Raw genomic sequence first — 14,970 nt, 5'->3', positions numbered from 1 at the left:
GTAAGTGTTGCTTTCGTAATTGTGTATCATCATCTGAATGGGGGGGATTTAGAAAATGTTAGTGGGTGACACCAGTGCTGAAAAATCAATATATAATATATAGCAAAAATAATTTTTAGTGACTTACGCATCAGTAGTGATTGGTGAGATATAAACGGTAAGATTTGATGATGACATTGCTCTCCTCAGTGAAAGTAAGGAAGTCTTACAGGACATAATAAATGGAATAAACTGTGTACTGAGCACAGGATAAGAACTGAGAGTAATACAAAGAGAGGAAAAAGTAATGAGGAGTGGCAGAAATGAGATTAATGAGAAACTTACCACCAAAACTGGCGACCACAAACTGGCAAAGTGAAGGAATCCTGCTCTGTTGGAATCAAAACAACACATGAAGAGGCAAAAAGTAGACTAGCACACATGCAGAAAGCAGTCCTGAACAAAATAAGTGCACTGTTGTCCAATATTGGCTTTCATTTGTGGGAGAAATTTCTCAGAATGTATGTTTGGAGCACACTATTGCATGGGAGTGAAACATGCACTCTGGGAAAACCAGAAAAGAAGAGAATTCAAGCATTTGATGCAGGATGCTATAGAAGGATATTGAAAATTATGGGGGATTATGAAAATAAGGAATGAGGAGGAGAGAAACAGATGGGAAACAGTGACAAGAAGAAGGAACAGAAGATAGGGCATGTGTTAAGACTTCAAGGAATAACTTCCATTATACTGGAGTGAGCTGTGTAGGGTACTACTGTAGGGGAAGATAGAGATTGGAATATATCCAGTGAATAACTGAGGACATTGAGTGAAACTGCTACTTTGAGATGAAGAGGAATTCATGGTGGGCCACATCAAACCAGTCAGACATTAGGTGACCCCAGCTACCTGTCCCCCAGAAAAAGTGATAAACATTTTTATTTTTATCACATATTGTCAGAAGACTTTGAACACTTGGTCAGTCTGATTGAATCAATAGGCATCCGCAAGAGGCCCGTCCTCCCCTGGAATCTGGAGTGCCAAGTTTTTATTCCGCACACAATTGCCGTACACACTGGAAAAACATTGATTCTCTGGGGTATAATGAGTTTCATGTGTCACCCATAAAATTTAGTTCTTGTGGTATGACATGTTGAAACTGACCAACTCACTCGCATAACAAAATGGCAATGTTAGAGTCATGTTTTCCCCCCACCCCACTCCTCAAATAAATTTCTGTCAACACTCATGATTGAAACAGTAATAAAGAAACAAGACATTAGTTATAGAAATGCTGTATGTTTTAAAAAAAGAATGGCAACAGCACTGTGTTTATGGATTCATTAAAAAGTTTGATGTATATTTTCCAAGTATCCAAGAAGAGTATCAGTGCTTAATTTCCAAAACTTTAGGTGCTGCAGTGCACCTCATCTTAGTGGTGTTGGCGCTGTCGTCTTAGCTGGGTAATTATTCGCGATTATGGAAAAGACCGAAACTGAAGAGTGTGGCTTAGGTTGGGGTTGATCTGGTGGAAGAGACCATACAGCGAGATCATCGGTCTCATCGGATTAGGGAAGGATGGGGAGGTAAGTCGGCTGCGCCCTTTCAGATGGGCCATCCCGGCATTTGCCTGAAGCGATTTAGGGAAATCACGGAAGACCTAAATCGGGATAGCCGGACACAGGATTGAACCGTCGTCCTCCCGAATGCGAGTGCAGTGTGCTAACCACTGCGCCACCTCGTTAGGAATTGAAGAGTTTCTAGAGATTCGATTCTATATGAAAAAGTCTGTGGAAAATCTTAGGATAAAACCGAAACTAAAAACCTTTAACGGAAAACTGCGAGTGACACTTCTGTGAGTGTAGGTGATGAAGAGTTTGGGATGATTTCAAATATAATGAGACCCTACAGCAGAATGCAGCTGACTTAATGAAAAAAGATATTGCGAGCTAGCTTTAGCACGTAGGTATGTTAAGTGTGCTTTTGCTATACCGTATAATAAGTGGAGACCACTACATCGTTCCTTAAGATGTCAGTTTGTGCCGAACACACTGTAAGGGCGCCTACAGTACTTCACAACTATGTTCGAATGAAATGCGGATTTAAACACAAAGAAATCTTAGAAGGAAATCTCACAAGAATAAATAGGCGACTCACTTCATCAGCAGGTAATGTTCTGGCTAAATTTATTAACCATTTTGTTAAAGATGGTAGACTTGAACAAGAAGATTATATGAACGAAAATATACTATTCAATAATAAAGGTTTCCTTATTTACGTTTTCCTTTTTTCCTTAGTCCTTTCCTCACAAAATATCAAAAACAATTCTTCCCAAGCTGCAATTCCGACGCTGTATTCCAAGACACTGGTTTTTTTCCTACTTCGTCAGTTAGCAGCTCGATAGTAGTGTTTCCGCCCTCGGTTTCACACATTTTTCGCAACGTCCAACAAAGAAAAATAACAGGAACACGTTGAAAATGCGTCTGGTCACGATGGAAAGTTATGTGACGGTAGCGTAAGCATGGTGGCAAGTGGGCCACAGTTTGACGATCAGGCTCAAGCGCTGGCGCCAGGTAATAGGCCTACAAGCTGCTGTTACCTTACAGGCGCACGTCAATAAGTGTTCACAGAGAACGTACCTTCTTCCACCATCCATTTAGGCTATGTTCACATGACGGAAATTGACGCGCGTTTTCGAATCAAGCGTTTAGACACCTAACATTCAACTTTAAACCGAACGCAGCATTTACGCAGATATCTGCAGACACAGACAAACGAGCACTGACGCGCGGTTAGAAGTATATATAGCGCTCTTGACCGCGCGTTTCCGTCATATTTTGTGTCTATTTCTGTTATGTATGTTTGTTGGACGTTGCGAAAAATCAGTGTGACCAAATGCAAGAATACTAACTTCGAGTTACTAATTGACAAAGTAGAAAAAAATATAGGAATTTGGAATGTAGCATTCGAATCGGATACAAATAAAATTCTGAGACGGCGGGCTTGGGAAGAATTGGTTCTGATCTTCTGCGAGGGAAATGAGTCCGCAAAAAGTATAGGTAAGAAAAACTTTATTCGTTAACAAGTACACTTTCGTTCATACCATACGGTTTGCATATTCAAGTCTGCCTTCATTAGCTAAATAGTCGGTAAAATTTAGCCCGAAAGTTAACCATTGATGACGTAGGTCATCCATTTATACGTGTGAGATTTCCTTCTAAAATTTCTTCTTTTTTTTTAAATTCACCTCTTATTCCAACATAATTGTGAAGTACTGTACTCGCCTTTAGAATGTGATCAACGCAATCCAGACTTATAACTAATGGGCGACGTAGTATTCTCCACTTATGTACATGCCAAAATTACACGCAACATACCTACTCACTAAAGTTAGATAAGTCAGCTGCTTCGCGCTGTAAAGTCTCATTAAATTTTCCATCGGCCAAAATGCTTCATCACCTATGTTCACGTAAGGTTTTCCGTTAAAGATTTTTGTTTCAGTACGCCCTGCGATTTTCCAGGGAATTTTCCTTATAGAAGGGAATATCCGAAAATTGCTGAGTCACTATCTTTCTCACAAGTGCGAATGTCTATCCAGCTAAAGCGATAGTCAGAGTCATACAGTGCCAACATTACTAGGGAAAAAAATGTTTATAAGTATAAGAAGAATGTAATTCTGACACATCGAGAGCTCAGATGCAGTGACAAGGAAACATTGTGTTCTGTCAAATCTTTGAGATATTTCAGTCCATTTTGGTACTTATTGTATTACCATCAAAATGTCTTTTAACTTCATCGAGACAATGCATACTTGACGGATTACTCCAGATATAGTCGATTTCCCAATTTTATGTGAATAGTGTAGCTCTGCCACTGAACAACCGGTTGCAAAACGTGTGAAACCGACACAGACTGTGAGAACTGCAAAGACTGACGAGCGCTCTTCCGTTTGTTTGAACTGTCTTGAAATTCGATAGCACGTTAACCGCGTTATTTCTCAACATATGACAAAAACACGTCGTCATCCGATTTCCCAGAAAACTTCGCTCAGTGGAAGAAGAGTCAAAACAACCGAATACACGTCTCGGCTTATCCGTACAGATTCGACCTTCTTGAGAAAACAACGGTCTAACTTTTTGAGGTAATTTATGTGCCATTTAGCGAATGCATGGTCCAGTTGAGGAGGTGGCACAGTGCCTGTCTAGGCTTCACCCTTTTGCGTTCTGTGTTCGAAATCCGATTATTATTTTAATTTTAATTTTTGGTTTTTACTTACGAGTATCTACCCATGTCCGGAGAACTTCATGTTCTCAGTTGTATACTGAAATATCGTTGTCCTTATTTGTCTATTAACTGTATGAATGGAGAATGAATTAAAAAAAGAATAAATGAATGGGAAAATTATTTGAAATTGTTTACGGTGTAATTCCTATAGTGTATCTTGATTCATTATCAGTCCACCTCCTTAGCTACGTAGTAAATTGTTTGCCTACCGGGCAGCGGGCCCGGGTTCGATTCCCGGCCACGTTGGAGATTTTCTCCGCTCCCTGGACTGAGTGTTGTGTTGCCATCATCATCATCATCATCATCATCTCATCATCACCGACGCAATGCTCGTGGTGTTCAGAATTTCTATGTTTCGAATATTTCTAGGATTGGTACCATCTAACGGAGTGCGTCAAATCTTCTTGAAGAATAAACGTAAGAATATTATATAAGAATTAAGAACTGATATAAGAATGGAGTATAAAAATTTGACACTTTAAAAGATTGTAGCCCCCGAAAATATCAGACACACATACAGTGATGAGCTAAAACATTATGACCACATGCTTAATAGCTTGTTTGTGCGTCTTTGGGAGAAAATAAATCACTGACTCTGCGTATCAGTGATAGTTTGTTCTACACATTGGTCACGTAATTCGCGTATCGGGTCGCTGATTTGCGAACGTGGTGATAGCGCGCGATAACGGCCCAGATGGGTACCATAGGATTTACATCAGGCGAATTTGGTCGCCGAGACATCAACGTGAGTTCACTACAATGTTCCTCAACCCACTGTAGCACCGTTCTGGCTCCGAGACACAGATAATTATATTGCTGAAAGATGACATCGCTGTCTGGGAAGACATAACGTATGATGTGATAGAGGTGGTTCACAACTATCAGTGTGTATTCGATTACTACCCATGCGAGTGCAGGAGACTGTCTCCCATAGCATAATATTGCTTCCACCATTCTGCATCCACCATGCTGGCGCGCTGCACGGCGTTTGTAGAGACGACCAGCGACCTAGTGTAGCAAAAGTGGGATTCACCCAAAAAGCCGACTCGTTTCCATTGATCGACGGTCGAATCTCGATGGTCCCATGCCCACTACAATCGTAATTGGCAATGTCGTTGGGTCAAAAATTGAACAGGGTAGGGGTAGTCTGCTATGGACCTCGATGTCCAACAATATACAGTGAACGGCGTGCTCCGAAACACTTGTGCGTGCACCAGCATGTGCTCTTTCGGCAGAGATGCTACAGATCACCATCTGCCTACTTTAAAGAACCGCATGTTGTCTAAAGAGTTGTGGACGTCCAACTATTTAGCGCCTAGTGGTAGTTTCACTGACCTACATTTTTCCATAGATGCTCACTTGAACATTCGACCAGCTTCGCTGTTTTCGAGATATTCGTCCACAGGCTCTGCATAACAATAATCTGCCTTTCGTCAAAATTGCATATCTCTCAAAGGATTTCCCCATTGCAGCCCACATCTTTGCTAGTGTATTGATATTCTGGAGTGAATATCGCACGAATTTGCCGATCAGACTGCCTTCCTTCAAGAAACCTGTTCGATGTATGATCTTGCGTTAAGAATACTACAGTATATGAAGTAGCACGTAGTTAACGACTTTCATCATTAATGTAATAGGGTAAAATTACGTACAAATGTACTGTGTGTAGTGTACGGTAACAGCAGCTTCGGAATTTGGTCGCTGTACGCGCCAACCCGACAGCCATGCCACATCAGAAGATGACATCGTTGGGCCACCAGATGACACAGAATACATAATAACATTGTTAATACGAAATAAACATATTGCTATGATAATTTAGTTCGGTTCATGTCTGTAATCCTTTTAAGTCAGTCTTTCAGTGGAAATGTATACCACAGTATGTGTATTGTGAAGAACTGTCAATAAACCAAAGGAAAAGATAATTATTGCGAAAAGAAAAAAAAAACCGCTGATGAAGGTTTTTTATTTTGGACGTGTGCATGCTTCAAGTTGGTGTCAAAACTAAATCAAGATCACATTCGGCAAAAAGGAAAGATCAAGGGTTAAATATAAAACTTCCTAGCAGATTAAAACTGTGTCCCGGACCGAGACTCGAATTCGGGACCTTCGCCTTTCGCGGGCAAGTGCTCTACCATCTGAGCTACCCGAGCACTACTCACGCCCCGCCCTGATAACTTTACTTCCGCCAGTACCTCGTCTCCTACCTTCCAAACTTCGCAGAAGTTCGAGTCTCGGTCCGGCACATAGTTTTAATCTGTGAGGAAGTTTCATATGAGCGCACACTCCGCTGCAGAGTGAAAATCTCATTCTGGAAACATCCCTCAGGCTGTGGCTAAGCCATGTCTCCGCAATATCCTTTCTTTTTGAGTGCTAGTTCTGCAAGGTTCGCAGGAGAGCTTCTGTAAAGTTTGGCAGGTAGGAGACGAGGTACTGGCGAAAGTAAAGCTGTGAGGGCGGAACGTGAGTCGTGCTTGGGTAGCTCAGTGGTAGAGCACTTGCCTGCGAAAGGCAAAGGTCCCGAGTTCGAATTCCGTCCGACACACAGTTTCAATCTGCCAGGAAGTTTCATATCAGCGCACACTCCGCTGCAGAGTGAAAACCTCATTCTGGTAAGGGTTAAATAATACGCTTTCGTCTTATGATTGTGGGTGAGTTTTATTTTTTGGAACTAGTGGGAGTAGTTAATACGAAAGTTCTTGACAGTTTATTGGAAGTTATAGCGAAAAGTGAAATAAACACATCAAAAAAAGTTTTTCATCATCTCGGTTCCGAGAGTTCTGGATCCAGTACAGAAAACTGGAATAGAGATCAACATAAACATCATTTCCACCCTTTTTATTGCTCATGAAAACCACACATTGCGTGTTGTACCACCACACAGTGACATCTTCACAGATGGTGGTCCAGATTGCTGTACACTCTGGTACCTGTAATACCCAGCAGCACGTCCTCTTCTATTGATGCCGGCCGCGGTGGTCTCGCGGTTCTAGGCGCGTAGTTTGGAACCGTGCGACTGCTACGATCGCAGGTTCGAATCCTGCATCGGGCATGGATGTGTGTTATGTCCTTAGGTTAGTTAGGTTTAAGTAGTTCTAAGTTCTAGGGGACTGATGACCACAGCAGTTGAGTCTCATAGTGCTCAGAGCCATTTGAACCATTTTTTCTTCCATTGATGCATGCCTGTATTCGTCGTGGCATACTATCCACAAGTTCGTCAAGGCACTGTTTGTTCAGATTGTCCAATTCGGCGTAGATCCCTCAGAGTGGTTGATAGGTCATGTCGTCCATAAACAGCCCTTTTCAATCTATCCCACGTACGTTCGATAGGGTTCATGTCTGGAGAACATGTTGGCCGCTCTATTCGGGCGATGTCGTTATCCTGAAGGAAGTCATTCACAAGATGTGGACGAGGGGGGTGCAAATTGTTGTCCATGAAGATGAATGCCTCGCCCATATGCTGCTGATATAGTTGCACTGTCGGCTGGAGGATGGCATTCATGTATCATACAGTCGTTACGGCACCTTTCATAACCACTAGTGGCGTACGTCGGCCCTACATAATGCCACTCCAACAACAGGGAACCTCCATCTTGCTGCGCTCTCGGGACAGTGTGTCTAAGGCGTTCAGCCTGCCGGGTTGCCTCCAAACACGCCTCCGAAGATTATCTGGTTGAAGGGATATGCGGCATTCATCGGTGAAGAGAACGAGATGACAATCCTGAGCAGCAGTCCATTTGGCATGTTGTTGGGCGCATCTGTACCGCGCTGTATGGTGTCGTGGTTGTAAAGATGGACCTCGCCATGGACGTCAGTAGAGAAGTTGCACATCATGCAGCCAATTGCGCACAGTTTCAGTTGTAACACGACATCCTTTGGCAAGCATATTCTACATGATGGCGTTCGTCCAAGCCATAATCCGTAGGTAGCGGGCATCCACTGCAGTAGTAGCCCTTGGGCGACCTGAGCGGGGCATGTCATCGACAGTTCCTGTCTCTCTTTATCTCCTCCATGTCCAAACAACATTGCTTTGGTTCACTCTGAGATGCCTGGACACTTAATTGTTGAGAGACTTTCCTGGCACAAAGTAACAATACGGTTGCGACCGAATCGCTGTATTGACAGTCTAGGCATGGTTGAACTACAGACAACACGAGCTGTGTTCCTCCTTCATGGTGGAATGACTGGAACTGATCGGCTGTCGGACCCCCTCCATCTAATAGGCGCTACTCATGCGTGGTTGTTTTCATCTATGTGTGTTTAGTGACATCTCTGAACAGTCAAAGGGATTGGTCTATGATACAATATCCACAGTCAACGTCTATCTTCAGGAGTTCTGAGAACTGGGGTGATGCAAAACCTTTTTTGATGTGTGTATTTTGACGGTTACGTTACGTAAATCAGAGATATGCTTAACACTATTGTGCGCTTGACTGTTTAGTAATACGCAGGAGCATTTCTGGTTGTCCTGAAACAACAGAAACTAGCTGTTATATATCCGAATTCGAGAAGTAGCTTTAAACTGATATTTAAAACATGAATCTTTACAAGAGCAAAAGCTATTAGTGCTCGTTTGTCTTTTTGAAAATACGCACCTGCAAAACAGAGAGAATTATTCTTTGGAAGAGACGACATTAAATATCGGCCCATTCAATATAATTGATAGCATAGTCGGACTGATCTATGGATACATTTCTGTGGCCAGTACGTGTCCAGGTGTCCACGCAGCGTACTAGGGCGATCCCCTATTCATGTCTGCTCTGCTTATGTACTTTTGCTACCGTGTCATGTGCCCTCAATGTCAACAGGCAGCATCCAGCGTCGTGGTGGGTTGTGGCTGTAATGTATTCACTTAACAGTGTACATCATATAATAAATGTATGACACTTAGTGTGCATCTCAGTTGTAATGTTACAGTTAAGATAACGCCCTTGTGGCCCCTAAATTGATAAGATCCATTTGCGTAGTAACCTTCTACGGACATGCATAGATACGAGGCGTGATTTTTAAGTAAGTACCGTTTTGCCACACTGCGGCAGCGGCGCTCCGGTCGGCTTTCTGCACATGCGCACTGGGTACCTACATGTGTTGTCTACGCACTGACGCCATTACAATCTGATTCTTCCTTGTTTTCGTTGTGTACTTAGTGTTTAAGATGCCTCCGATAATCGCGAGTCCTGCCGACTGTGAGGTACGGGCTGTTATAAGATTTCTTAGTGCTAAAGGCCTAAAAGCGATCGATATTCATCGTGAGATCTGTGCAGTTTACAGAGAAAATATTATGAGTGATGGAATGGTACGAAAGTTGGTGAGAGCATTTAAAGATGGACGCACAAATGTGCATGATGAACAACGGAGTGGGCGTCCTTGGGTCGTTAATGAAAGTTTGGTGCAGGAAGTGGACAATAAGGTGAGAGAAAACAGACGATTTACGGTTTCCTCCTTGCGGGATAACTTTCCTAACGTTTCTCGTAAGGTTTTGTATGGAATTGTGACTGAGCACTTGCATTACCGAAAATTGTGCGCACGTTGGGTACCGACAATGTTGACGGATGTGCACAAAACCAAACATTTAGATGGTGCATTGACTTTCCTTGAACGGTACTACAACGACAGTGATGATTTCTTAAGCCAAATTGTTATGGGCGATGAAACATGGGTGGCCTACGTCACACCAGAATCAAAGCAACAGTCCATGGAATGGCGGCATTCAAATTCACCTAGAAAAGTGAAGTTTATGCAAACAATTTCTGCCCGGAAAATCATGTTCACAGTTTTTTGGGACAGAAAAGGAGTACTGCTTGTGGAGTTTCTGCCTTGTAATAAGACAATCAATGCAGTAGCTTACTTTAAGACATTGCACAATCTGTGCTGTTCAATTCAGAACAAAAGACGTGGCAAGTTGAGCAAGGGCATCGTTTTGCCACAAGACAATGCCCGTCCGCATGTGGCAAATCAGACCAAAGATCTCATCACGTCTTTTCGATTGGAAACTCTTCATCATCCTCCGTACAGCCCCGATCTTGCGCCCAGTGACTACCATCTGTTCCCGCACTTGAAGAAACACCTGAGTGGTCAGTGTCGAAGTCAAAACAGTGGTGATGCAGTATTTAACAAGTCAGGTGGCGGACTTCTATGAAGAGGGTATTCAAAAACTGGTACAACGTTAAGACAAATGCCTCAATATTGACGGAAATTATGTAGGAAAGTTGATTAAGGTACAGGCTTTCATATAAAAATAAAATTATTGAGATATCTTAGCATGTCTTTTTTAAATTTCGAAACGGTGCTTACTTAAAAAAAACACGCCTCGTAAATGAAAAAAAGACATGAAATAAGTGAAAACAATAATCAGGCTTCAAACACTGGATGCAATATTGGAAGACGCGACACAAGCCACTATTCCACCAGTTGGGCTGAGCTTGTTGCACACCAAAAGGAGTGTAAATTAGGTGGAAAACTGACAGTCGTTTTATCAGAAATGGTCGAATATCTACAGATAAACCGAGACACGTGTTCCCTTATTTTGGTTCTGTTCCACTGAGCGAAGTTTCTCGGAAATCGGATTAAGGCACTTGCCGTGTTCTCCTCGCTAGCCTTAAGCCGTCGGCACATGGACCATGCATCCGAACGTTGAGCGTGCCGAGTTTCTGACGTCATAGCGTGGAATAGCACGTTTTGGAGTCTTTCCGGACGTGCAGAGCAACATCTGGCATGTCAGATATTCTGAGCGTGCGTCTGAGCGTTGACCAATGAGACGACGCATTGGCACCCACGTCACACGCACGCCGTCTCCCTTCAGTACAGAGTTGCGAGGCGCCGTATTGGCATTCATTTCAAGCCTATATATATGCCGTTTCTGAGCACCAACAAATTGATAATCACTGGAAAACCTGTTGTTAGTTGCGTGATTCGTTCGAATATAATAATGAGAAACATCATATTCTTGGCAAAAGAATTGTTGTAACTTGCGTATTATGAGAGTAGGCTACTTGAAGGCAGCGACACACTGAAGATCCACTCGAAACGCATTGTTCTTGGTGCAATTTGTTATAATGAAATTTCAATTAGTAACATAATTAGCTACGATTAACCATCTTAAAACAAGGTAACACAATATGATTAAGTTCAAGATGTGCATTGTTGGTTTAGCGTAATGAGTAGAGTCTCCATCCCGAAGACAATTTTTGCTGGGTCGGTGGAATGCGTCTTAACATGTCCAAATTTTTTTTACTAACATTCGTGTTTTTATCAGGTTCTGATACTTTATTATTAGTTTAATATAAGCATATGCTAAAAGATTTGATGTTATGATGTTTTTGAGGGGTGACTTTGTTCGATTGGCTTAATTTACAGGACAGCTTGCACTAGTTGTATAAAGATATTTTGCTCCTTATTCTTTTACGCTTCGTAATTCGTATGTTGCAAAGATTCTGCTACTGGGTAGGAACAGTGATCAAGTAAGACTGACCTTGGGGTTTTACTGAATGTGGGAATGATGAAACAATGTTTATCTTATGCGGAGAAGGATTCCAAATTTGTACTGCACTGTTTGTAATGGAACTTTTATAAACTTGTCTCGTTATCGATTAGACATGGTATTTTCCTTTTCGTGGACGATGGAGGAAATGTGCGTTTTAATAGACCTAACGTGGGAATTTTATGCGCGCCTGTTGAGCAAACAGTGTGATTTACGAACTAGAGACATCCCTCAACCGACGCTGGAGTGTGTTCCTATCACGTATACCACGTTGGGGCCCACGTACCGCATGCACAACTGACATCGTTCCTGAGCGTTCAGCAACACGTTGAACTTGGCTCGCTCAGCGTTAACGTTCGACAGCACGGTCCGTCTGCCGACGGCTTTAAGCTAAGAGGAACGGCGGTACAGTGACGCTGTATGCATTAGGGTCTGAGATGAAGCGGAAATATTGCTAGTGCAAATGAGATGAGTGGAGAACACCTTGTGGCCGGTACTGGAGTTGTTCACTGTGTTGAGGGGTAGGAGACAGAGGCCGGGAGTCGGCTGACCTGCTGCAGCTGCGGGACGTCGCGGAACAGCTTGGCGGGCAGCTGCGCCAGCCCGTTGAGCGACAGGTCGACGGCGACGAGCTGCGGCAGCGACGAGAAGGCGTCCTCGGGCAGGCGGCGCAGCGAGCAGTTGAACAGGTCGAGCGAGTGCAGGCTGGCCGAGGCGAGCAGCGGGCCGTGCTCCGGCGCCTGCAGCGCGTTGCCGCTCAGGTTCAGCAGGCCCAGGCTCGGCAGGCTCGAGAACACCGCCGGCTCCAGCCTGCGCACACGCGCCCTCTCACTCACATTACAACTCGATGGGAACGTTGGCAACCCCTCATGTCCATTTTTTGGCAAATCTCAGTTACCTATGTTTTTGTACCTTAAAAAAATGAGCACTATTGGACTTAATATCTAACGTAATCAGTCCCCTAGACCTACTTAAACCTAACTAACCTAACAACATCACACACATCTGTGCCCGAGGCAGGATTCGAACCTGCGACCATAGGAGCAGCGTGGTTCCGGACTGAAGGGCCTAGAACCGCTCGGCCACCACCAGCTGTGTACCTTTAACATAATGTCAATCATAATACAGAAAAACTCTATAGGTTCTGGCATTTTGTATCTCGTTATGGAGCCATTATACCAACTAAACTGCAGAGAAAATCCACATGTACAGAAGATATGGGCTGCCGAAGAATTTTAAGTTGTCAGCGCTCTTTTAAACAGAGGAAGTAACCAGTATTGCTTCTCACTCTTTGGTTTAATCGACTTCTATTCTCATGGCTGGTGTAGTGGTATGCAGTCAGACTGGTGATGCTAGTGAAAAATGTCAGAAAATAATGAGGAGTTACCGAAATAAACAGCATTAAAGAGGGAAAGAGTAAACATTGAAGTGTACATAAGTTGGAAAGGGAACAGAGGGCAACCAAACAGCATAGCTAAGACGTCTAACCAGAAACTTAGTACTGCTTCAAAATTAAGGTTTAGTTATCACTGCTACAAGAGCAGCAACAATTAAGTTAATAGTGCACAAAAGGTGTGAGAAATTACATGCAGTTAAAGAGAAAACTGAAACAATTTATACTGTTGCAGGACTCACGTTTGATTCTATGAAGAACCTACAGGGTGTTTCAAAAATTACTGGTATATTTTAAACGGCAATACAAAATAAACGAGCAGCGATAGAAATACACCGTTTGTTGCAATATGCTTGGGACAACAGTACATTTTCAGGCAGACAAACTTTCGAAATTACAGTAGTTACAATTGTCAACAACAGATGGCGCTGCGGTCTGGGAAACTTTATAGTACGATATTTTCCACATATCCACCATGCGTAGCAATAATACGGCGTAGTCTCTGAATGAAATTACCCGAAACCTTTGACAACGTGTCTGGCGGAATGGCCTCACATGCAGATGAGATGTACTGCTTCAGCTGTTCAATTGTTTCTGGATTCTGGCGGTACACCTGGTCTTTCAAGTGTCCCCACAGAAAGAAGTCACAGGGGTTCATGTCTGGCGAATAGGGAGGCCAATCCACGCCGCCTCTTGTATGTTTCGGATAGCCCAAAGCAATCACACAATCATCGAAATATTCATTCAGGAAATTAAAGACGTCGGCCGTGCGATGTGGCCGGGCACCATCTTGCATAAACCACGAGGTGTTCGCAGTGTCGTCTAAGGCAGTTTGTACCACCACAAATTCACGAAGAATGTCCAGATAGCGTGATGCAGTAATCGTTTCGGATCTGAAAAATGGGCCAATGATTCCTTTGGAAGAAATGGCGGCCCAGACCAGTACTTTTTGAGGACGCAGGGACGATGGGACTGCAACATGGGGCTTTTCGTTTCCCCATATGCGCCAGTTCTGTTTATTGACGAAGCCGTCCAGGTAAAAATAAGCTTTGTCAGTAAACCAAATGCTGCCCACATGCATATCGCCGTCATCAATCCTGTGCACTATATCGTTAGCGAATGTCTCTCGTGCAGCAATGGTAGCGGCACTAGGGGTTGCCGCGTTTGAATTTTGTATGGATAGAAGTGTAAACTCTGGCACATGAGACGAGACGTGGACGTTGGCGTCATTTGGACCGCAGCTGCAACACGGCGAACGGAAACCCGAGGCCGCTGTTGGATCACCTGCTGCACTAGCTGCGCGTTGCCCTCTGTGGTTGCCATACGCGGTTGCCCTACCTTTCCAGCACGTTCATCCGTCACGTTCCCAGTCTGTTGAAATTTTTCAAACAGATCCTTTTCGGTCCTTTGGTTATATTAAACCTCCGTTGAAAACTTCGTCATGTTGCAACAACACTGTGTTCTAGGCGGTGGAATTCCAACACCAGAAAAATCCTCTGTTCTAAGGAATAAACCATGTTGTCCACAGCACACTTGCACGTTGTGAACAGCACACGCTTACAGCAGAAAGACGACGTACAGAACGGCGCACCCACAGACTGCGTTGTCTTCTATATCTTTCACATCACTTGCAGCGCCATCTGTTGTTGAAAATTGTAACTACTGTAATTTCGAAAGTTTGTCCGCCTGAAAATGCACTGTTGTCCCAAGCATATTGCAACAAATGGTGTATTTCTATCGATGCTCGTTTAGTTTTTATTTCCGTTTCAAATATACCGGTCATTTTCGAAACACCCTGTATAATTGCCTCAGATACCAATACGAGACACATTTT

General features: G+C 43.4%; 1 protein-coding gene across 1 annotated transcript in view; it reads right to left on the bottom strand.

Moving 5' to 3' along the window:
- Positions 1–14,970, bottom strand: part of LOC126334947 (leucine-rich repeat-containing G-protein coupled receptor 5-like) — a 355,730-nt gene that overhangs the window by 15,020 nt on the left and 325,740 nt on the right. The window contains exon 6 of the mRNA XM_049997690.1: positions 12,295–12,553. Within this exon, the coding sequence (XP_049853647.1) occupies positions 12,295–12,553 (259 nt within the window). The remainder of the gene's footprint in view (positions 1–12,294; positions 12,554–14,970) is intronic.

The sequence above is a fragment of the Schistocerca gregaria genome, chromosome 2 (genome assembly GCF_023897955.1).
Source record: "Schistocerca gregaria isolate iqSchGreg1 chromosome 2, iqSchGreg1.2, whole genome shotgun sequence".
Taxonomy (NCBI): Eukaryota; Metazoa; Arthropoda; class Insecta; order Orthoptera; family Acrididae; genus Schistocerca; species Schistocerca gregaria.
Note: the sequence above shows the minus strand (reverse complement) of the source record. Positions and strands in the feature narration are given on the sequence as shown.